The following is a 25,873-nucleotide window of genomic DNA, read 5'->3' as shown; positions in this document are numbered from 1 at the left end:
AGAGAGAGATGGGGTGCACACTCTCCTCCCACTGGTTTAGGATCCATTTTGCAATGTCTTGTTTTGTGACTAGGATCTCATCCAGCCCTCTTCCTTGCGATTGGCTCGGCATTCAAACTGCTTCCCATTCCAAGATTTCTGTCAGTCTTGCACAAAATCTGTCTAGAGAATTCAAAGAAAGCTGAATCGGCATCAATCACAGTATGGTAAGGTGGTGACAATGTACTTTTAGCCCCCCCTCGGTTCCTAAGAGTACATCTGTCACCCTTTTACTATGCAGTGATTACAAACACTCCCAAATCCTCTGAATAGTACACATGGCCATTGTATCTCTAGTTAATGGTCTATATTCACCTATAGTCGCATCTGAAACCAGTCGTTGGTTTTGGTCTTTATGCCACTGTATTGTTTATAAGGGTGGGGATACCTGCAGTCAGTTTACACTGAAGATGTCACTTAGATGAGTGGCGAAACGTTGTATCCAGATGAACTGATTCAACCTTCTTTGATTTTCTTACCTGTATTATTAGCATGCATAAAGATATCTAGAGAACCGAGAATTATGAAGTTGTGCAGAACAAACATGTTTCTTCTTTTCTATTTTTATAGAGGTAATAAACTACTAAAGGAAATTAAGGTATTCCAAGCTTCCAAATGATCAACAACAGAATCTCTCAGTTGATTTTTAAGTACAAATCATTATTCAAGCGTCATTGTAGAGGTACATGTAGTACATACGTATATACAAGCACTTGATAAAAATGGAAAAGAAACTGGTGGGTACAGGTGTCGTCTTCTGAAACTTTCCTCCTCATCCATGAGGTCAGCCATCTGTTGTCCAAACCACCATGCGTTATTTATGTCTCCCGAAGAATCTCCTTGTGAAAAGCGGTGGTGGTTTTTTTGTTTTTTTTTGCCCAGTCCATTTGGTGAGCTCCATTAGGTTGCACTATCACCCACCATCTGTTTTCTAATTCTTTGTGGCCAAGATCAGGACTTTCAAAGGTTTCAACACTTAGGTGAATTTTCTTTTTACTCGAGCATCTTATAAATGCCATGAGGACATATTGTTCTAGCATAAGTAACCCCTTTAAAACCCAGGCAGTGGTGCCGTTATGTTCTACCCATCCAGCTACGCAGGAACAGTCACATTGTTATGGCTGTGTAAAGGATGTGAAAATAAAAACTGCTCAGTTGTGAACTGTGAAAGAAAATGTGAACGTGTACCACAAAGACTTAGAAAACCAGACTTCCTGTTGTGGTGTGGGTGCAGCCAACGTTCCTCTTCAGAAGTCCTTGTAGTGCAGCAGCCTGGAGGGAAATGACAAGGAAAAATGGTCAAACGGTATCGCCTTGCCTACTTTAGCACAGATACAATGAACCTGACAGTTCCTCTGCGCTTCTCTATGGAATTCCCCTACTGACTCATCAGGGTTTTCACTATAATAACATGTGAGTCTTAGTGATGCTATTTTCAATACCACTGATAACTGGTGTTACTACCTTTCCCCACTAGAGGGGGCTATTTACATACTTTATTGTACATCAAGGCCATTCTCTTTTACTGAAGGGGACAATCCTGAAGATTTACATGCAAACAAATGTCCTTTTCAATACTTTCTATTGCTGGTGTATGTAAGGCAATAGCTAATCCACAAATATGCGGCCCACAAATGCTTCTGGAGTTCCTCATTTTAATGACTACTGTATAGTCAGACTTTATCTGGAGAAACGATACAGCATAGACAGTTTTCCGTCTTTACCTTGGCAACAAAATGTGAAAAAACAAGGTAGGAAGTGGCCAGTTTGAACAGGCAAAGTTGTGGCTGGCAATCAAGATTAGCTGGTTATACTACATCAAACAGCTAAAATCTATGTTCAACCACAGTTTTGTTTTTTTGGTTGTGGGGAAGGTGCTGTGACAGAATAGCACTTGGGAACCATTTCATTTTTAATGGGATTCTGACAGCGGAAACAGCACTGCAATTACCACAAATCACCATAGGTGTCAGTAAAATAAAAATAACAATCTTCAGGCTTCCAATCTTAAAGGTGCAATTTGTAATACTGCAGGTTTCCTGAAGCACAATAAGACTAGTAAATATCAGTATATATTGCTGAGTGGTTGTAACTGTTATGTATGGATGAGGCTATTCTACCAATGACCACTAGGTGGCACCTGTATTCTATATTGCTGTTGTCTGGGTTGTAACCAACAGAAGAAGAGTTCCTAGTAAAGCATGGAAATGAACAGCCGTGTGTGCGTTGTGGTCCCTGCATCGTGTGTGAAATTGTTTACACCATAGTGTTATTAGCCAGCTACATAATAGTAACCATTACAAATTAAACAACTCGTAGCTTGGACAACATTTCATAGCACAAAGCAATATAGTCTTCAGTGAGGTCAAAGGTGAAACTTTGGAAATTTGTAATCAACATTTTAGGTAGAACTTATGACAGGCTCTGGATTAGGAACCTGGAACAAACACCCCAGATGGTGTAAATAAAAGACAAGTGAGGGCTGGCTGTCTGACCTGAACAGGGGGGCTCCACCATTGTTGTTGGCCAATGAGAAGAAGCCACTGTTAGGGGAGAAGTCGAAGCAGGTAGTCCGGAAAATTATTTTCCTTTTGAATATTGGGAAGTTGGAGAACACTGTCAGGCTGGGCAGGTGGACCTGGACAGACAAACATACAGAACCACGTGACACAGCACATCCTAATGCTCCAAAAACAAGAAACCAAGTTTTTAGCTGGGGGGCTTATGTTTTGAATAGCTCTCTCCTTGGTCTTGACTTTTAATGTCCACTCTAAAAAAGATAATTCAGTCAAAATGCAACTGTATTAAACTTAAAAAAGCAGGAGGCGTCAAGGTAGCGAAGTGGTCTATTCCATTGCCTACCAACACGGGGATCCCGGTTCGAATCCCTGTGTTGCCTCTGGCTTGGTTGGGTGTCCCTACAGAAACAATTGGCCATGTCTGCGGGTGGGGATGTGCCTTAGTCGCAGCACTAGCGCCTCCTCTGGTAGGTCGGGGTGGCTATTCGGGGGGGAGGGAAAACTGGGGGGAATAGCGTGATCCTCTCACGTGCTACATCCCCCCGGCAAAACTCCTCACTGTCAGGTGAAAAGAAGTGGCTGATGACGCCACATGTATCGGAGGAAGCATGTGGTCATCTACAGTCCTCCCTGGATTGGCAGAGGGGGTGGAGCAGAGAAAGGGAAGGCTCAGAAGAGTGGGGTAATTGGCTGGATACAATTGTGGAGAAAAAAAAAGGGAGGAGGAGGAGGAGGAGGAGGAGGAGGAGGAGGAGGAGGAGGGGGAGGGGAGGGGGGGGTAAGGAGTGGGCAAATTGACCCCGTTTACTTCCAAAAAAGAGCCAAGTATAATTTGAGACCAGGATACCAAAGGGCCAAATTCATTTTTTTGTAAATCAGAGACCTAGGTAAGCTACAGAACAGCTTTACTGGTGCTATTGGGGGATTATATGTCTTGTTTGAGTCCACAGGACAAATTCACTCATATGAGCTAACATGAGAGAACTGAGCTTAGATATGACGAGTACACAACAATATAGAAAACTCTAATCCTGGTATTGTCATACAGCTTTGAATGCAAGACTCTGATTTGAATCACCAAAACAATGATGATTATTCCCCTATGACCCTTGTGAAAAGTGGACACACTGGGTCATGGGTGGTGGTGATGGGTTGAATTTGAGATCTTCAGGCCACAAGACAAAGTCTCTATGGCTTCCTGGGCACAAACTCACCAATCGCAGAGCGTCGTCTGTCACCCTGGACGCAATGGCCAGGATCTCAGAGGAGGGGTTAAAAGACAGGGAGGTCGCCGAGGTCAGGAGGTTCATCAACGCTTTAAGAGGCTTGGGATTATCTGAATTAAGACATGCATCCTGGGAGTACATGTTGACTACCCCTGACTCAGAGCTGAGTGAGAGAGAGAGAGAGAGAGAGAGAGAGAGAGATGTTACATTCTTCATTCCAGATTTTTAGCTTCGACTCTTATGCAGAGAGGCTTACGATGAGACCAACAATCGAAAAAGATTTACTCAAACATGTTAAATGAGGGTCCTTCTCTCTTTGTTTTGCAGAAATCACAGACAGAATAGCTGAATCTGGGATAAATAACACAAAGCGACCAAGACTTGAAAAGATGGTGTCCTTCTAGAGTTGGGTGGTTTATTGGGCAAGTTGTTATTCTTCTTGTCAGCTAATATTGATTATATTTCATAGTAGGCAAAGATAAAGACAAAGAAAAGTACTTGGTAATATAATAAAGCACTTGCCAACAGCCACGCCATGGCAACTGGGCCCTGATCTTTTTGGAAGGTTGGGGCGGACAGACCCTCCACTTCTGGCTGCCATCTTTTGTAATGTCCACAAATCATTTTTTTATTTTTTTGGCTTTTTCTCCCTTTTTCTCCCCAATTGTATCCGGCCAATTACCCCACTCTTCTAAGCCGTCCCGGTCGCTAATCCACCCCCTCTGCTGATCCGGGGAGGGCTGCAGACTACCACATGCCTCCCCTGACAAATATGGAAGTCGCCAGCCACTTCTTTTCACCTGACAGTGAGGAGTTTCGCCAGGGGGACGTAGCGTGTGGGAGGATCATGCTATTCCTCCCAGTACCCCCTCTCCCCTGAACAGGCGTCCCGACCGACCAGAGGAGGCGCTAGTGCAGTGACCAGGACACATACCCACATCTGGCTTCCCACCCACAGCCACAGCCAATTGTGTCTGAATAGACGCCCGACCAAGCCGGAGTTAACACGAGGATTCGATCCGGCAATCTTGGTATGCAGTGGAATAGACTGCCACGCTACCCGGCACCACAATCCATTTTGAGCATTATTCATGTAACAAATACATTTTCATTTGCATTTTTATCAAAGACTGAATTAGAAAAAAAAACTTCTGCGTCTCAAGCAATAGTAAAAACTTATAGATTGAACAAATGCCAATAGATATTCGTCACTCTTAAAGTCAATATGTGATTTGCATAAACGTGTACTGGGAATACTTGGCTAATTTATGCATGCATTATCTGTGTGCTCCTTTATTATTATTATTGCTCACATGCTCCAAATGTAACTGTGTGTTTATATAATTGTGTATGTTTTCCATGTGTGTTTTTTTAAACCTCAAATTGTGCTTATACAAGTTTGTAACCCCCCCCCCTTTTCTCCCCAATTGTATGCGGCAATTACCCCACTCTTCCGAGCCATCCTGGTCGCTGCTCCACCCCCTCTGCCGATCCGGGGAGGGCTGCAGACTACCACATCTCCTCCAATACATGTGGAGTCGCCAGCCGCTTCTTTTCACCTGATAGTGAGGAATTTTGCCAGGGGGAGGATCACACTACCCCCCCCCAGTTCCCCCTCCCCCCCAGCAGGCGTCCTGACCGACCAGAGGAGGCACTAGTGCAGCGACCAGGGCACATACCCACATCCAGCTTCCCTCCCGTAGACACGGCTAATTGTGTCTGTAGGGACACCCGACCAAGCCGGCGGTAACACAGAGGTTTGAACCAGCGATCCCTGTGTCGGTAGGCAACGGAATAGACCGCCACGCCACCTGGACGCCCCTTGAGTGTGTAACTCTTACCCGCAGGCCAAATACTGTCCGTTTCTTGAAGCAGCGATGGAAATTCCTCTCACACAACCGTCATCTGCAAAACGGTTCACACATCGGCTGCTCCGCATGTCCCACACATACACCTCTCCTTCCTCTGCGCGCACACACACACACACAAAGATTTTCTTTAATTTATTGATACTTAAGGTGATACTGTTAAATGCATTGCTGTCTGATCACTCAAATCCCGGAGGACCTTGTGTAATGAAATGGCGTCACCATGGTGACTGCAGTGCCATGGTGACACCATTTTGCGAGCGTTTTGTGGGCATCTTACTCACCGCCCATAAATAACATGGCTGAACCTGACTTGCACCTGTTGACATGGTCGTATGTGTCGGTAAAGAGCTTCTGCAAGCTTACTCGACTCGTTGGCCACAACAATTTTACACCTTTGAGAAAGTTGTTTGCTACCTGAAATTTTCTTCGGTGCTGACTGCTCTGGTGAAAATATAACATTTTGTGGTCTTATATCAAGTTCTATCAACAGTAACCATTATAATCAGCAACTACAAAAGTGTCAATGATTTGAATATTAACAAATAAGCTATTATTTGAAATATGCCAGAGAAAGTATGGGACACTTGTTTGTATATAAATATTTGGGACAGCAGCTTTTAAGATAACTAAACACCAGGCCATTTAAGTGAGTTTGACATCCACAGGTTAAGACCATGCAAAGGTTAAAAACAAAGCAGACTGGACTTGGTACTCTGTGATGTTAGCATAGCAGGATAAACATAGCCGCAGTTAATATATTAATAATGTGTCATTTGGATTTAAAAAAATTTTTTTTAACTACTTTTATTAATCCCCGCGGGGCAATTCTCTCTGCATTTAACCCATCCTAGCTGTGTGGCTAGGAGCAGTGGGCAGCTGCCGTGCAGTGCCCAGGGACCAACTCCAGTTCGTTTTGCCATGCCTCGGTCAGGGGCACAGACAGGAATATTAACCCTAACATGCATGACTTTTTGATGGTGGGGGAAACCGGAGCATCCGGAGAAAATCCCCCGCAGACAAGGGGAGAACATGCAAACTCCACACAGAGGACGACTTGGGATGACCCCCAAGGTTGGACAACCTCGGGGTTCGAACCCAGGACCTTCTTGCTGTGAGGTGACAGTGCTAACCACTGGGCCACAGTGCTGCCCGGATGAAGGTGTACCAGCACACCTATCAGCACTGACAGACATGCAGGCACTAACAATTGATATCAGCAAACTCACTACAATGGTCTTGGTTTTTTTAGTTACTCTTTAAGCGATCAGTCGGCGTACAGTGAACTTTCGGAGATGCACACACAATGTACGAATACACTCAACACACATGCTCAAACAACAAACATGCACAGACATACACCTGTTTACCCACCAGAGTTAGTGAAGATCTTGCTGCCGTCATGAGAAAAGGCCACTCCTGCAACTTTACCGTTGATTTTCATACTGCGCACCACCTCCCTAGTCTGAAAACACAAACACACACACACACACATACACACGCACACACGCAGGTTACAGGTAACATCAACAAAGTCACAGTCAACCCTTTACAAAGTTGCAATGAATAGACCATTACAGAATAAAATCAAATCACGGTCATTATAAACATCCATCATTATTTCACTGTGATTTTTCAGGCAATAATGTAATTTGAATATTCTACATCGATTTTTATTTTGCTTTCGATCTTGTTGTTTGCTAAACCTTTATCTTTTAGTGCCTCCTCGTTTTTCCTCGCTTAAAAAAAGTTTTATGACTTTATTCTCTAATTTTTTTGATTGCAGAAAAAAATTGTACACTTTCTAAAAACTCCTGAACATGTAGTTAGTTTTTTTTCTCCTTTCCCCTCCCCAATTGCACTTGGCCAATTACCCCACTTTTCCGAGCCATCCCGGTCGCTGCTCCACCCCCTCTGCCATCCCAGTCACTCAGCCATCCCGGTCGCTGCTCCACCCCCTCTGAGGCAAGTGGTAGTCAGCAACCCTCCCCCGACTACCACTTGCCTCCTCCGATACATGTGGAGTCGCCAGCTGCTTCTTTTCACCTGACAGTGATAAGTTTCACCAGGGGGACATAACACGTGGGAGGATCACGCTACTCCCCTCCCCCCCGAACAGGCACCCCGATCGACCAGAGGTGCTAGTGCAGCGACCAGGACACATACCACACATCCGTGCTTCCCACCGGCAGACACGGCCAATTGTGTCTGTAGGGATGCCTGACCAAGCCGGAGGTAACACGGGGATTCGAACCGGCGATCTCTGTTGGTAAGCAACGGAAAAGACCGCCACGCCACCTGGATTATTCTGTATTTTTTTGATCGCAGAAACACTCTGTACACTTTCTAAAAACTCCTGAATATGTAGTTTAGTTTTTACTGAAATGTAGCCTAGCTAATCCTTTAATTCATATTTATTTTTCGCATGACAAAATCTTTTTTTAATCTCTCACTTTAACAGCCTTGCCTTCTGATGTCTGAAATATGCAGTAGAAGTTCAAGTTGAAGTTACAACTGAGTTCAGATGACTGGTTGATTTGAATGCACCATCCTGAGTGATGTCTGGGGCTGATGGGCTCTCTGTGTCCCTCACAACCTACTTTGAGCGTCATGACATGCAGATATCCGTTGTTTCCGGTGAGCAGCAAAGTTTCTCCTTGTGGGGCGACGTAGAAGTCCTTCACCCGGGGCTCATTCAGGCCTGCAGAGAGACACAAACACCAAAACAGTGAACACCACCTATGCTTTCCAGACCAGGAAACTGCACCGTATCTCCGAGTCGGTCTTGCAACGCACAACATGGATAAAAGGACATGAGATGTAAACACTGTATATTAGAGTGTATGACAATGTCTGCAGGAGTGTTTCCATACCTGAGAATATACGACTGTCAAAATATCTTAGTTGCCAAGTAAAGGATTAAGAAATGATTCATATCTTTCTGTACGTAGCGAAAAAGCAAAAACTAATCATGAAAAATAGGATCTACCCAATCTTAATACTGGGTCTCTGTCTTAAGAATTTTATATACATGTCCCCCCCCCCGCTTTTTCCCCAGTTGTACCTGGCCAATATTCCCTGTCTCAACCATCCCGGTCGCTGCTCCACCCCCTCTGCTGAGCCGGGGAGGGCTGCAGACTACCACATGCCTCCTCCAATACATGTGGAGTCGCCAGCTGCTTCTTTTCACCTGACAGTGAGGAGTTTTGCCTAGGGGATGTAGCGCATGGGAGGATCACGCTATTCCCCCCCAGTTACCCCTCCCCCCCGAACAGGCGCCCCGACTAACCAAAGGAGGGGCTAGTGCAGCGACCAGGACACATACCCACACCCGGCTTCCCACCTGCAGACACAGCCAATTGTGTCTGTAGGGATGCGCGACCAAGCTGGAGGTAACACGGGGATTCGAACTGGCGTTCCCCATGTTGGTAGGCAATGGAATAGACCGCTATGCTACCCAGATACCCCTCTATATAGCATTTTAAAATTGTAGTGATATGAAACATTGTTGCTATGGAAACAGAGGGAACATCAGCTGGAGTGGGTGGTTTTAAATGGTTTTGTTACGTTACGGAGAGAACATGTATTTTTATAATTCCCAGTCTTTCTTCTCCTGTCATCTTGTCCTTGTTCAGATTTGAATCCAGCCCAACAGGTTCACATTTATGGCTTTAGACTTTAGTGGCCACATTACTAAATACGGCCACCTTCTGAAAGATGCTAAAACCTTAACCTTCTCCAGAGCACCACACAAGCTGGATGACTCTTCATCCCTACCAGAAGAGCAGAGAATATTCCCTCTTTTGGGGGATGAACAGTTTATCAAACCAAAACTAATCAAGTGTCTTTGTCTCCGTTTTCCTCGTATTTTTTTATCTCTCTCCTAAACTCTTCTACGGCCTCCATTCCTCCCCCTCCTTCTCTTGTAAATGGCTGTCGCTTAGAAATATAAGATATCCCAGCACTCCTTTGAGACAAAAACAATAGACAATTACAAAAAAAAAAAAAGATTGATAAAGAGCAGCCACAATTTTTCTGTCTTCTTCGTCTTTTTTTTTTTTTTTGATTTTTCCCTTTTTTCTCCCAATTTAGTGGCCAATTGATCCCTATTTTAATTAAAACACCCACCCTTGTACTTCATGCGTTCGCCAACTGCATCTCTCCGGCCGGCAGTCTCGAAGGAGACCGCCTCCCCACTTTCGTGACAAGGCGACTCCAGGACGAACCACTGTTTTTTCCGACACACACAGAGACGCATTCACGTGACGAACACAAGCCAACTCTGCCCCCCTCCCGAAGACAGCGTTGCCAATTGTTGCTGCTTCATCGAGTCCGGCCATAGTCGGATCTGATGAGACCGGGGTGCGAACCCCAGTCCCCAGTGGGCAACTGCATCGACACAAAGCCAATGCTTAGACCGCTACACCACCGCGGATCCCTTCTGTCTTCTTTTTAAGTACTTCTTTCACGTCACAGTACAGTGATTAACACTGTTAATGTTAATGTTTGTCTTTCTTGAGTTCTAGCCCTTTTATCATCACACATCTCTCCTCAGGCCCACCACAACTGCTCTCCTTTCCTCTGACTGTCTGCCTGTCAATCAATCATTCCACCATCGTTAAGGTTCAGAGTGTTCTTTCCTGCCATCTGGAGCCTCCACCTTTCTCTCTGTCTCACCTCGGACCGAGTGCACAGGCACCACACGTCCCTCCATCATATCATACAGGTAGAACATCTTGTTCTTCATGCTGGTGGCCACCACCTTCTCCCCGTCAGCTGTGAACTGGGCTTTGTGGACCGGGAAGCGCTCAAGATTGATGCTCTGGATCTTTGGGTTGGTCTTCCCATCTACCTGCTCAGGAGGATAGGGATGGGGAGGGAGGGAAAGCGAGATTTTCACTTGAACTTGAAAAGATCAGATACCACGCAGGGGTCTGCTCTAAGCATTTTTTTAATCCATCCATCCATTCTCTAGGGATGGGTACCGAAACCCGGTATTAAACAGGCACCGGTGCTAGATTATTAAAGACTTATCTCACCAATTCCATTTCTAATTTAAAATAAAATGAAGACATTTGTCTATGATGCATTTTCGCTATTTCCAATCCAGAAGAGATCTCTCTCTCTCTCTCTCTCTCTCGGAGCCTGTCGTATATGTGAGCCGAGGGGGCCGGGCCAGCTCTCGGCCTCTCTCAGATGCGCGCACACACGCACGCGCACGCACGCACGCACACACACACACACACACACACACACACAGAGCCTGCTCTTAATGACAATGGCGGAGACAGAACTAAATGGTCAAAAGTCTGGTTATATTTCACTGGAGTTGATGCTGTCAGTGCTCATTGCCACAAGTCTTTTGCATACAAGGACGGAAACACAAGCAATCTTTACAAACATCTAGTGAAAGTGCATCAAATACAGGTGGCGAAATACACAGTTTTCAGCTGCCTAGCTCGTAGTTCATCTCTCGTTGCCCCATCCACCTCAGCTATGTTATGTGTGCTAGCAGCCTACTTAGCCCACACAGAGTTAACTAAATTATACAAACTCTAGCAGAGGTACCCGGAGTTGCCCGGGGAAAATGTTCTCACCAAAACAACCAACAAGATCTGATCTTTACGATATAATCGATGATGAAATATAGGATAACTTATGATATGATACATGTGATAAACAAATGTTGAACAATCTTATTAACGAAAATTATCAAATGTTATAATTTTCAATCCATTCATCAAGCTTCTTTGCCAATGTGTGTATTAATCACTCAGTGCTCAAGCGCCTCAGGGTAAACCACATTGTGTGTCTTGTGGCAACAAAAAATTGTCACACGCTTTGTGATAAGTAAGCTAAGAGTGCTCACCACTGTCACTCTTGCAACCTCCAATCCAGGGTGACAATCTGCACTAATAACCCTGGCATCGAGGCTGAAAAATTCCTTTGATTGATATGACATAACAATGTATGGCATTGAATATCAAAGAGACGCCACATTTTGCCACAAAATAAACTAAATTTTGCAAATAAATCTACATTTTTACTTGGTTTTTGAAATATTTTTTGAACTGTGCAATCCTTGGAAAGTGCTGATTCTAAAGACACCTTTCTTTTTGTTCTACGATGAGTATTTGTGGAGTTTTAAGCAAACATACAACCATACACTCTTGCTTTATATATATAGATGGGAGAGTGATTAAAAGTAACGCTCTGTCCAGACATGAGAAAATAAAGCAATGTTGATTCTTTCTTAATTTGTTTTGTTTTTTTCTCTTAAAAAAACAAAACAAAAAGAAGCGATAAGAGTACTGGATCAATAAGCAGTATCAGTAATAGTAGTAATGTTAAAATCTTAATAACACTCATCCCTACCATTCTCTTAGGGAAAGTGTTGGCCAGACTGTACCTGGAAGAGGGAGATTGACCTGTCGTGGCCTGCTGTCATGATGACCTGTGCCGAAGGGTGGAACTGGACTGTCGTCAGCCTTTTAGTTGACGTACGATCGCAGTTGGCATGGCTGCACTTTTTCATCTGAAAAAGACAGGGGCCAATTTACACCTGGTATTATCATGCAGTCTGGATGTGTTGTCTTCATAATGAAGTATGTAATCATACCCTTTGAATTTTCACCTGGTATCTAAATGTACGTTTTTTTGTCTGCACTGTGATCGGACATAATTTTTCACACAAAAGTGGCAAGGCAGTCTACTAAAACAAAGGCAAATAAAAAAAACAAAACGGCTGAAGAGCAGAAATTTAAAATGATAATTAAAGGAGTTCGTTTTATAACTCTCACACAAAAAAATGACGCTTTTGCTGCTGTCAAGTATGCAGCTGCGGTGAATATCAATACAGCAGCTTGGGCGTCCACGCAGCCTGGCGGTCTATTCCATTGTCTACCAACACGGGGATCACCGGTTTGGTTGGGCGTCCTTACAGACACAATTCGCTGTGTCTGCGGGCGGGAAGCTGGATGTGGGTATGTGTCCTGGTCGCTGCATTAGCGCCTCCTCTGGTCAGTCAGAGCGCCTGTTTGGGGGGGGGGGGACTGGGGGAATAGTGTGATCCTCCCATGTGCTACGTCCCCCTGGTGAAACTCCTCACTGTCAGGTGAAAAGAAGAGGCTGAGAGGCTGAGAGGCTGGCGACTCCACATGTATCGGAGGAAGCATGTGGTAGTCTGCAGCCCTCCCTGGATTGGCAGAGGGGGTGGAGCAGCAACCGAGATGGCTCGGAAGAGTGGGCTAATTGGCTGGATACAATTGGGGAGAAAAAGGGGAGGGGAAAAAAACACAGTGGCTTAAATTGTTGTGGGAGTGGTTTGTGCCAAAGTTTGACGAGTCTGGGTTGATGGGAAACTTCAACATGTGCTGCCATATGCTTAACTGTTTCCTGTGGGGGGTGACGTTTCTTTCCCGAGGTTGGGACTCTCACCAATGCGAGCACGCTGCATTTACACCTGGCTAATCACAGCTGATCACAATGCAAGCCAGACTAGCGTCAGAGGAGGTCTGGAGGATCCAAACAGGTTCCCATTGCAATCAGAGATGTATGTGTTTGTGCATTACTTTTCATTTTCACTTATCCACAGAAGACATCCAAATGCAGATCACATGCTAATGTGTAGGTGTAAATGGGGCCAAAAATACAGAAACAAAGACTCAAATATGCAGGGACAAAAAAAATCAATCTGAGTCACCCTCTCTTGTGTTCAATGAAATAAATGCTAGTAAACTTGAAAGTATAACCAGATTTAAAAAAATAACTGGGCTATCAATAACTTTGGACTATCAATAATAATAAAACATTCAATACATGTAAAAATGTTTGCCTCTTCTCATAAGTAACCATTATGGCTTGCAAGGTCCACATTTTCATTTTTCTCAGAACATTATAATCTTTTTAAACAGGATTAAAAGATATTTGTCAGTGTCTCACATGACTTATGGATAGTCACCAACAATATGATTCAATTTGATGATACCACCCCATAGCTCAAGATTATATGTTACAACAAATATCATAGCATGAAAAATACCCATGTTAGAAAAAAGGCACTTTTCCGAGAATATTCCTAAATTTTTTGCTTAATTCCATATCTTTTCTGGATCAGCAAACTATAATATTTAATTTACATATTTCATAACTGTTAGGATTTGCACACAAGCCCCAAAGGTGTCTCTTATCTGCCTCTTAAAATTTTAGCCAAAAGATTGAATTGTTGGGGTGGGCTAGGTTGGTAAAGTATGGTCGCCATTACTGACCTCCAGGATCCCTGCAGGCAGGCTGGCAGACGAGGACACAAAATTCCCCGTCTTCCTCAGAAGGTCATCATCTTCATCATCTTCATCCTCCTCATCATTATCATCCTTTTCCACTGATTAAGACACATAGATATGAACATTTTAAACATCAAGAAACCCTTGTTCAAGCATAACATCTTGCACAGATGACACACATTGATGGGGGGGCATGTTGTCAAAAAGTTGTCAAAAAAAATTATGTTTGTTTTTGCTGCTGCTAATCTCTTACCAGGTGTCCCTTAAAGAGAAATGTTTAAAGTTGAGGTGATTTACTGCTTTAAAAATTAGAGCTGTCGCAAATACCTTTTTTTTGGGCTTCGAATATTCGGCAACAAATTACAGCCGTAGACTATAAAAACTAAATTGCTTGAGCAGCTCAGTGGCGTGGGTCTATTCTGCTGCCTACCAACACGGGGATTGCTGGTTCGAACCCCGTGTTACCTCTGGCTTGGTCAGGCGTCCTTACAGACAATTGGCCGTGTCTGCGGGTGGGAAGCTGGATGTGGGTGTCCTGGTTGTTGCACTAGCGCCTCCTCTGGTCGGTCGGGGTGCCTGTTTGGGGTGAGGGGGAACTGGGGGGTATAGCGTGATCCTCCCATGCACTACGTCTCCTTGGCAAAACTCCTCACTGTCAGGTGAAAAGAAGCAGCTGGCGACTCCACATGTATCGGAAGAGGCATGTGGCAGTCTGCAGCCCTCCCCGGATCAACAGAGGGGGTGGAGCAGAGATCGGGATAGCAGGGAAAGTGCTCAACAAATAAGGAGCAAAATAGTCCAGTGAGTCAAGTAAATGACTTGACTCACTGGACTTTTATATATATATATATATATATATATATATATATATATATATATATATATATATATATATATATATATATATATAGATAGATAGATAGATAGATAGATAGATAGATAGATATCATCTCCCAGGGAAAGAAATTGCCGCCAATAACTATGGCAATGATCAAACGCTTCAATGCATTCGGTTCAGCCCTGTTAAAATTTTTTAACAAAATAAAAATATCTCTACATGCCTAGAGGCTTCCCAGCACCACAACCTTATACTGTTGGCCACTGGAGTAGTGGCTGGCTCAAAGTCAATTTTACTGCATTTATTGAGGGATGTGCACCGGCAGCCCTTCCAATCACAGGTCTGCTGCTTAAACTTTTCACTCAACATTTGCAATATAACATTTAAATGTGCTAATTTATCTGTGCTCCATGAGGCACATGACAGTAAAACAGCCTCCTGACACAGTACTCCAGAGGTAAGATCTGTGAAAGCTTGAGATGATGTTTTGTTACCTTTCCTCTTGTTCTTCTTCTTCTTGACTTTGGTTTCAGCCCAGGATGGAGTGCCTCCCATGGACTTCTGAAACCTGGTAACAGACAGACGGAGAGAAGAGGATGGAATGTGTGGTTGAGATAGAGACAACAAGAGACAAAGGGGGCAGAAAAGGAGAAGTGATGTATGTAGACAAAGACAAAGAGACTAACAGACACACAAACCAGAGAAGGAAAGAGACAGTGAAGGGAAAAAAAGCCAGGACAGGTAGGAAAAGAGAAATAGGGAATATTAGAAATGAGAGTCAGGCGACAGACAGAAAAAGACAGCGAGAGAGAGAGATGGTGATAGATAGAAAGAAGGAAAGAGATGGGTGAAGATAATGAAAGAGAGACAGTAATAGGCAGAAAGACGGTGAAACAGGAAAAAAAAACATGGGAGTTAGAATGTGGTACATCACATAGTGTATGTGTGTGTCACTCACTGCTCCTTCATCCTCTTTTGTAACTTCTGTTTAGTCATTGTCATCTCCTTATCTCCTTTCATCAGATTTCTGCGGTAACGATGGGTCATGTCCACCCTGGGAGAAAGAGAGAAAAGATGGTGATGAGAAAGAGCAGGACACAAAAGCTGAACTGAGAGGAGCTCTCTGGTGCTCCATGTAAAGATGAGAAAATTCAGCTTCCAAAGGAAATGGGGGGGGGGCAATAGAAGGTTCCCATATGTCAGCAAGAACAACGATGACTCAACCAAATAAACAACATGTCTGAAGGGCATTATGATCAGTTGACAAAATGGACATGGTGAAAAAATGGCTACAGGTATTGATAAGTTGTGCAACTAAACTGAAGAGCAGGATTACACTAGCTGTGATGACTGAGATTTAGAAGGTCAGCAGCAACAAAAATGTATTTCATCACTGACCTGGGTGGTGAAATTTGCTTTGGAGGGACACAAAATGTGTTCCCTGCTTATTTTGTGGTGACCAGCTACTGTCTATATGGTATATAACTTCACTCTAACTTAGGATGATAGTTGCTTTGGTCCAGTGTTGGTGGTCTAAAACTGAAACAAGTTCAGAACAGTCAAAATGCGATGGCATCCCACTTCACTTGAGTCTTTTGGAGTGCACAGGGCCATTGTTTTTAGCACATCTCACTGACACTTACTGTGAGAAATCTTCTTAAAATGCCCTATGACAGGAATACTATCTGAGCCAATTTTCTCTCACAAACACACACACATACAGATGCACACGGGCTTCTTCTTACTCTTCCTCAATCTCATCATCCTCATCCTCCCAGGCAGGTTTACTGGATGATGGGACCTGAAGGTGGGCCTCACTCTCCCCTTCTGATTCTCCAGAGTCATGATGGTCGGTATCGTCGTCCAACTGGGTTCCACTTTGTCCATCCTTAAAAATGAGTAGAAGGCTTGAGATGGTGCTGGACAATATGGAAAATATTACTACCATGATAATCAGATGGACTTTTACACGATATCGATATGTTTCAGTATCTGCTTTTATATGCAAAAATATCATGCTTAAGAATCTAGCTGAAGTTCATTGTAGTGGATTATTTGGTCAAGTATAACTTCAAACCAAAACTAAATTTCTCACGAATATTTCAGACCTTATTTTGTGCTAGGTAACATTTTGTGATGGGTAACTGATTCTCTCTATCATTAATCTAGACAACAAATCTATCACATTATGTCAATAACCGAATGTCATCCAAATACAATACCATCAAAGATAATGGATGATAGTATTGCACTATTGCCCAACCCTAATCACAACACATTAACACAAAATCGTATGCAAACTATTTATATGTATTTATGCTATTAAACTAGGATGTGCTCCAACATTCTTAACGTTTGCAAATATTACTCCCTTCAAATTTACAAGTAATCCCACAAGAAACACTGAGAAATGTAGCCATTAGCAGGGCTATCCGGTCAGCTTTAAAATATTCCTTATTAACCCGTCTTCTGATGGAAAACACCTCACAGCTATACTGTTAATATCTCATCTCCGCTGCAGATGCGTTGTAGCAATAATGGCCAACTTTAACTAGATCATTTAAAACGCAGTAAAAAGTTGCACTGCTCTGGAACAGGTAGGCATTAGTAGTTTAAACTTTTACACTAACCCTCAAATCCAGCCACTTAAATCAAGTGTCGCAGTACACAGACAATAACGGGTAGAGAAACCAAAGTTAATTGCCGCAAAATCCGGCGGTGATTAGTATCCCATAATGTTGGGTCCCTGGATGATTTTGTGAGACATAAAAATACTACGTAGAGAAATAGCGAGGGGACATGTGCATTTACAAAGCAAGTGATAACGCATGCTAGAGAGAGACATAAGGGGAGAGGTGGGGAGGTTTCTCCTTTAGCTTAGCGTCGTTACCTCCACGAGTCGCTCCACCAGCTCGTCCTCTGCCCCGAAGACGAGATCTTCTAACTGTTTGACCGACGGGTCCTTCTGTCCCAAAACCTTCAGCGTCTTCACATTTTTCCGCCGCTTTATTTCTTCTTTTTCGGGATCATATTTGAGTACCAGGGTCCTCTTTTTGGTTGAGGGTTTCTCATTTGTGTCGGGTAACTTTATCACTTCCTCCATGTTCAGCGCGCAAAACACCACCTACCGAGCAGTCCGGGAGGGAGCCGTTATAACGCCAAGAGTTTAATTACTATGCAACTGAATATAGCACTATTTTAAATTAGTTAGTGAATTATGAACGAATTCGATTCGGAATCAACACTTCCCACATGGTGAAAATGTTTTCGTTTAGAAGCACTTCCGGCTCAGGAACTTGTGACCTCGGAAAGGTTTAATTGGAGCTCGTGGGAAATATCGCGATATCTAGAATTAGAGGCTCTGACGAAGACGTTCAAGATCCGAGGTGTAGCTGCTCAAGTCTACCACTCTTAACTACAAGTGACACGCAAATGATTGTGAATGGCCCAAATTAGAAGAATTAGATCCTGCACCAGGGTTCGTACGGTCATGAAAAACCTGGAAAAGTCATGGAATTTTAAAATGCAATTTCCAGGTCCTGGAAAAGTTATGGAAAATAATATTTTTTCAGAAGTTTTGGAAAAGTCATGGAAATATATCTAAAGTTTCATCAATTAATCCAAACAAAATCGATGTGTCATAATAAAATGGAAATTGCCACGGACCGTCGTGATATTTTGGTGGTGTGAAAAGTTTATTCAGTCTGGCTCAGTCTGTGTTACTGGGCATGCGCCGTGCAAGCGCCTAGGATCTGCAGGCACGCCCACTAGCCTGCAGTTGCTTCTGCTAGCAAACGGACCATTTCGACAAAATGCCAGGGAAGTGCGGCTTCAATAATGCATGGCTTTTTAAGGGTAAATACCAATTATGGCTGGCAAAAGACACTGCTCGTTAGCCACTTGAAGGGGAAAAAGCACAAGACTGTAGCCGCAGTTGCTAGCAGTGCAATACCCATAGGTGAGTTTATGAACGCGGATGCTGTGAGGATGTCCAGCAACACTGCTACAGTTTCCACAGCAACAGAGCGGACAACTTTGGACGTTTCTGCAAAAAATGAAGTCCTCAAAGCGGAGATACTGTGGGCACTAAAAATCATGAATTCACACTACTCATTCAAGTCATCCGAGGACACGACCCGTGTTTTGGCCGCCATGTTCCCGGACAGCCAGATTGCAGCGAAATGTACCTGTGGTGAGAACAAGTGTGCCTATGTCTGCACTTTTGGGCTTGCTCCGCCGCACTTTAAAAGACTCTTACTGTCAGAAGTGTCCCAACAAAAGGCATATGTAGCGCTGTTTGACGAAAGCCCAAACCACCGTTTGCAGTCCAAACAAATGGATTTACACGTGAGGCTGTGGGATGGCGCAGAAGTAAAGACTAAAGACGACACACTGAGTTCCAGACTTTGCATATTCCGTCTCTAGTTTTAGGAGTGGAAGTTAATTTTGGAAGATTTATTTAATTTATTTATGTTATGTCTTTTTTTATACTGACAACTCATGTACTGATTACTGAGTAATCAGTAGTTAGCACTGGCATTCCTACCCCAATGCCCTATTTCTCTGTTTATCTCTGACAGAAAATGTGATGGCATTTTTATCTTTTGAGACATTGACAAAAATGTTAAACCGTTGGAATTAAAATATGAGAAAATTTATCTAAGTGTGCCTGTCTGGTGTTTTTTTTTTTGTTTTAGAGAGGCACCATACATTTCAGATGTAAACCTAATTTTACTTCGTGTTACGATAATTAGTTTTCGGTGGTCCCATTGAGATAAAATAATTTCTTTTGGTCATGGAAATTCAGTAAAAGGTTTTGGAGAAGTCATGGAAAATCATTGGTGAAAAAGTGTAAGAACCCTGCTGCACGATGAAATACTTGTCAGATATTTCTCATCTGTAGGTCTAAATTAGATAGTTTAACATATTGGTACGTTTGGGTTCTCAGAGCAGCTATCTTTGTTGGTTGGCATGTTGTAGATATAAGCTAGGAGCCACAAATAATGTAGAAGTTCCAGCAATCTAATACGTTATGGAAAACCGTCCCTGTATTTAAACCCTAACCATTTATACGGCCAATTACCAAAGAAGGCTCAACCCCCCCCCCCAAAAAATGCACCCCAAATGACCAAATAACACACGGACAGTTTTACTTATTTGGACACCGACCTTTTAATCTGAAGTTTTAGCTGAAACCGTACAACAGCTGGCTGCGCGAAAGACGTGCGAGAACGAGTCAAAGAAATTGATGGGGTTACGATTTTAGGATCAGAAGGAGAAAGAAATTAGAAAAGCGATGAAGAAAAAGGATGGAGAAAATTTGAGAAGGAGATAATTAATTGGGCAGTGTTTATCTCGACGCACAAATCTAGGCTTTTATGCATCTTAAGGAACGGGAGCTTAAACAGACCCATTATCTCCCAAGGACAAATTGCAGGGAAAGATGGAGTATGCGAGATACCATCATCCCCCCCATCTACTTTCCATATTTGTTTAGTCCCACAATTTTATCCTCAAGCCTATTAGACTAACAGTGCTACTTTTCTACCAAGGTATTGTTTTTTTTAAATCAATGGCAAGTATTAAGTCACTTATTAAACAATTCACATATTTTCATTAATCTTTTCAACATAGATGTATACAAATCCTGAATCAACGTGTTTTACAGCGACTGTTTCATAAGGCAAAAGATGAGCGATGGATGGAAGAGGGGGAGGACTACGAAGAGGAGTAAGCATTTTGAATGACAGTTAAGGGTGCTTGTTGTTGCCATGTCTACAGTCAGTAGGAAAATGATGCCGGAAATTTTGAGTAAAGTGCCATTTTCCCACCAAGAATCCTTTTTGTCATCGTACAGTTTGTCAGTAGAGGATACCGCAACAGGGAAAGTTAGGGCTACGTAGGTACAATTACAACCCCAAACCTAACAAAACACAAAGATCCTCTAAGTCAGACTTGCATTGGGGGTTCAAAACCAGTTGTAAATGGGGCTGAAAAGCCTGGACCCCAACCAAACCCCAACCAATTTCCCTTACCCCGTTTTCACATCTGTATGGACAAAAAAAGTCTTGCTCTTTCAATATCAACAACCATGGAAGGACCCTTTGAAACAAGATTTCTAAAAAAAAAAAAACAAACAATGAGCAAAACTCCTTCACTACTGCAGCCACAGGGTCTTTGAAGACACGTTTCATGTCCTCATGACAGACCATAACTCATAACAGTGGGCCTCCTGAAGGCCATCTGGGTTGGAGGGGGCTTCACGTTAAGGTGCCAATTTCGGTAAGGATAGGGTAGGGAAACCTACTTTTAGTAACCAGCCAAGAAAAAAGTTTCTACCTGATGAGCTTCAATAGACTTAAAACAAGGCCACACCATTAATGTTTACACAAGGAAATGATAAGTCTAAGCATTAGTGTTAACTGTATCCGGACAGCCATATTTTTCATTGGGGGTCCTTATACTTTGTTATGATATCTAGATTAAAAAAAAAAAGGAAAAAAAAGAAATAGTTGTTAGTGATCATCATTATTGCAGAATTGTTATTAAAGCTGGTATCAGTGTAGTCTGAAAACCCATATTAGATACTAGGTCATTATCAGTGTTAACGTGGCACTGCCATGCTGTATTGTCCCTGCAGCATGAGTCAGGGGATCTGTAAGGTTCTCATCTTGGGACCATCACTATGACCCAGTCACATTAAAACAGTGGTAATCCTGTCAGGTCAAGACACATAAAAAACAAAACAAAACAAAACAAAACAAAGCATGACACATTTTTAGGTTCTGGACTATAATGTGGGAAACACTGAACGGATGCACAATCCACTTCATTGTAAATTAAAAACGCAAAACAAAAGAAAGTGTCACATTGGGTTCAAATAATGGGGACAAAAATATTTCTGTGCTCGTTTTAACCCTCCCTGAATATGAAATCAGTGGGGTTTTAGCTCGCTGAGACAATCCATTGTGTATTGGATAAGTTGTGAAACCGACAAACATTTTAAGATGGGTTTCAAATATCCTGTGACCGTCAAAACTATCCTATATGGCAAACACCACTGATCTGGCACTCTGAGGTTAAAACACATGCTACCCTTTTCTTTTCTTTTCTTTTTTTTTTAATACTACTTTAATACCGATTCTCTCTACTGGCCCACAGTTCATCATTGTTAGATACAAGCAACGTAAAGGATGGAATGAAAAGGAATGGATTAGATAAAATTGGTCTGTGTTCACACTTTTCTGCCTTTTCCAAACTGCCCCACCTATTTTTTTATTTTTCAATAACCAACATTTTCGAAGTGCTATTCAGAAGCGCAGCAGACTTTAAGTACTTTTTCTGAGTCGACCAATCACAACAGCTTCTGCGCTGTATTGCCAGCAGCCAGTTTGTGCCGACAGGCAGAATCAATGTGGCGAAAACAAACACAAAAGTTGGTCAGCTTCGAGAAAGTCTCAATAGGAAGTCAGCGTTGGAACATATTGGCTTATTGTGTGAGCTTCTGTTGGGTGTTCAAGAGTTGTAGCTTCTTTTTTTTTTGCATGCCAAGAGTAGCAAATACTCAACTACTGCTGTTAGTTAGTTGGCAAAAATTTGGTTAAGGCAGAGCATTTCCACCAAAAAAGTGGATGGTGTGAACACAGCAATGGAGGGTTACCCCATCTTGGATTATCCAATAATACTGCATGTAGAATCCCAAGGTTGCCCCATCATGCTTTTTAACATAGACTGATTAAAGAAAGATAACATGCATCATTTCAGGTATTTCCTCAGAGGAGAGAGGGAGGAAGGAGAGAACATTTCATTTGCTGCAGGATCCCCACATAAACAAAGACATCATCACACACACGGAAGACTGAAATCACGATTGTCTCGGTCCCATCAATCCCCTCACACCCCTATTCCAACAACATGGTACATTCCAGTCCCATTTATCTAACCATGGAGGAGACCATTGACATCCTTGCAGCAGGAGGGTAAGTTGGCTAGCTGTTGGGTTAGATTCATAGAGGAGGAAGAGAAGGCGGGTTCTCAGTTCAATTTTGCCCATCTTGGCACTTGTGTAATTCACCTCCTCAAAAGTCTTTTTTTTTTCCAGAGGAAAAAAACTATTCAGTATGTGAAAACTCTGCTGTAATGGAGGCTTAAGATGATTTTGATATCACTTTCCTCCCTTGCATGTCCTCAAACAGAGCCAGGCCATTTTAAGAGTCTGGTCACTCAAATCATAAGTTTTCCAAAATAGTTCCCATTGCTTTCCATTTCCTGGGATTTTTCATGGATGGGTTTATGGCTACTGGAAGTTCCCACAGAGATGGTGCTCCAGGTTTGGAGCTGCTGTCCACCTGGACCTGTTTCCATGGCAATCAGTTTTTGTGCAGCTTCTAAAATGTTTTGTCTTATTGCATTGTTCTTTAGCACAAGAAAAGCAGTCTGGTCAGTCTCGTTACGTGACGTTCCATCAGGTCTGTGTGCATGGTTTAATCCACAGTACTGGTTCCTATGTTTATCCCCAGAGTCAGGGGACGGCAAACTCGTTAATTACACAGTGAGCGAGCAGCAGACAAATACAATATTTCAACTTCTGACAGGCAGGAAGGGTATCGGACAATTTTATATTTTTAGTAAATGGGTCCAGTTACTATACAGAAAATGTTTCTCATCTGCTGAATGCATTGCCCCCCATGCTGAGCTGCGGTAATACCCCCAAATGTACCAAAGTAGCTTCATAAGTCATCCAGACAGATCGAACATGCCCATGGACCAGCTAGTCTGTTTCCTGCCAGGACCCTCTCACAGTCTGTCTACTACCTTGCTGCAAATTGCTGAAACCTCCCAGAATTAAGTGTCTTTACATATCATCACCCTCATCCAATGTCCTATTAACATGAATAAAACCAAAAGAAAAAAAGAAAAAAATTTGGGTGATTGACATTTGAATTTTTTTAAGAATCTCTTTTCAAGACGCATATTGAAGTTTGAGCAAGTGAATGCAAAGCGAGCCATCAGCAATACAACAGCATGCAGGCTCTGAAAAAAAAAAAAAAAAAACAGCCCTTGACAAATGCCGACTTAAAAAAAAACAAAAGTGCTTCTGTTCAATCATTTTGGATTGAGTTCTCTTCACATTTGTTGACAATTTGGGTCTTAATCTAGTAGTTCATTATGGAGATCTTAAACACCGGACCAACACTGGACACAGTTTTAACAACAGCACTTTATGGGGCACGGGAACATGATCGTCAGACTTTTTCCACAAGTCAAATTTAACCCAATTATCTGAACCACGCATTTGGCAGTGAAAATGAAAGTGAATGTTAATAGTTATCTGAAATGTCCAATATTATCTACGGTTCACAACATTGCTGAGCTACTTCCTGGTTCAACACGCAGGAATGACAATCTTACTTATGGCAGGTAGTAACCACCGACTAACTACCTGGCCAGCGCAAATGAGGAAGTCATAGATAATGGGAAATCCTTAGATAATGCGCGGCACAGTGGCGCAGTGGTCAGCGCTGTCGCCTCACAGCAAGAGGGTCCTGGGTTCAAACCCTGGGGTTGTCCAACCTTGGGGGTCATCCCAGGTCATCCTGTGTGTGGCGTTTTCATGTTCTCTCCATGTCTGCGGTGGGTTTTCTCCGGGTGCTCCGGTTTCCCCCACCATTAAAAAGACATGCAGGTTAGGGTTAATACTCCTGCCTGTGCCCGACCAAGGCATGGCAAGACGAACTGGAGTTGGTCCCCAGGCGCTTCCCACTACTCCTAGCTACACAGCTAGGATGGGTTAAATGCAGAACGTAATTTCCCCACGGGGATCATTAAAGTATATCAAAATAAAAAAATAAAAAATAATAATGATGCATACAGCCTAACAGACACACTACGTTTTTTGTCATTGTTTTGAAAGGACAGGTTTAAGGCTCGTGTTGCGATGCCAGTGATGCCTGTAATGGGGTAGGGTGTGGACCAGCTGCCCAAGTCAGCCTCATTCACTCAGGGCAGATAAAATGGCTTAAACTCCAGAGACACAACAACATTGCTGCGAAGCTGTGCCTGGAGGTGGTCCTGTGTCCAAAATCAGCAAAATGAAGCTGATGAGTGAAATGACATTATAATTGATGTACATGATGGCAAAAAATATGAGCATAAGAACCAGATTGTAAAAAAAAATGGAAGTGGATAAAGTCCAGATGAATGTTATTTCCAGAGCAAGGAAACAATGCCTTGTAATTAGATGTTTTGTTGCATTTTAGAGCACGGACATCTTGAAGAAGGGTGCGTTTCAACATGTCTTTACACTTTAACAGGGATGGACGTGTTTGGCTGTGATGAAAGGACTGAACTTGTAACCCATACGTTGTTTCTTAATCCTGGAGAATGGCTTTTTACTAACCCCCCCCCAAATAAAAACAAAAATAATTAAAAAAAATACTCTTAACTACAGCAAATACTCTTCACTACAGCCTTCTGAGGAGTTGTGTTTCAGAAACCACCAGAGGTCCTTTCACTTCCCAGATGAAGCCTTATGCCATGTTGGGCATCGTCTTGAACATCATCAGGTAGCTATAATACAAGCCAACAACGACATAATTTAGGTGGAACTGTTTGTCTCCAGGTTGACGATAGCAGGTGCACTAATGAACAACATGCACGAGTGGTCAAGCTGGCGAGATGAGGTGGAGACAGGCGTCGAAACAGTTGACCACACACACCCCCACCACATGGTGTGGTGCGATATAAGGTGCAGGTTTGCCAGCAAGAACAGGCAGTCTGGCCCAACTGCCTCAAGGTTACGCTCTATACGGGTAGCAGCAGGTTAAAAGCCTTTAAATTAATTTTTTTTTAAATCTTCTACGCAGTACTTGTACTATATATTCCACGTTCTTCTGTTTTAAATCTCCCTCATTTTGAGAAAACAAGTCTTTCCAAATCAGTCTTCTTTTGCATTAAGAATCCAAGGTTTAATCTTAGAAAATGAGAGCTGTTCTGGTCCTCTAGCTCCTTTCCTGTCCAGTCGCTTGCTCTTGCGGTTCCTTGTGAGAGGGGCTGGAGAACAGCCAAACTGGATCGGTTCGCGTAGCTGTCTGCCACGCTC

The 25,873-nt window shown here is 42.9% G+C and overlaps 1 protein-coding gene across 1 annotated transcript; it reads right to left on the bottom strand.

The window, feature by feature from the left end:
* Window positions 1-670: 670 nt before the first annotated feature.
* On the bottom strand, window positions 671-18,052 carry utp18 (UTP18 small subunit processome component). Its single transcript, XM_056288030.1, has 13 exons — window positions 17,663-18,052; window positions 16,518-16,660; window positions 15,731-15,826; window positions 15,267-15,340; window positions 13,920-14,032; window positions 12,062-12,187; window positions 10,330-10,504; window positions 8,253-8,353; window positions 7,027-7,117; window positions 5,626-5,749; window positions 3,773-3,947; window positions 2,535-2,677; window positions 671-1,311 (listed from the first exon to the last, which is right to left on the bottom strand). The coding sequence occupies exons 1-13, from the start codon at window positions 17,873-17,875 to the stop codon at window positions 1,287-1,289; spliced, it is 1,599 nt and encodes a 532-aa protein (XP_056144005.1). The 5' UTR covers window positions 17,876-18,052; the 3' UTR covers window positions 671-1,286.
* Between the last annotated feature and the right edge of the window lie 7,821 nt (window positions 18,053-25,873).

Source organism: Lampris incognitus, chromosome 10, assembly GCF_029633865.1.
Source record: "Lampris incognitus isolate fLamInc1 chromosome 10, fLamInc1.hap2, whole genome shotgun sequence".
In the NCBI taxonomy this organism is placed as follows: domain Eukaryota; kingdom Metazoa; phylum Chordata; class Actinopteri; order Lampriformes; family Lampridae; genus Lampris; species Lampris incognitus.
This window is presented reverse-complemented; position numbering and strand designations above follow the sequence as displayed.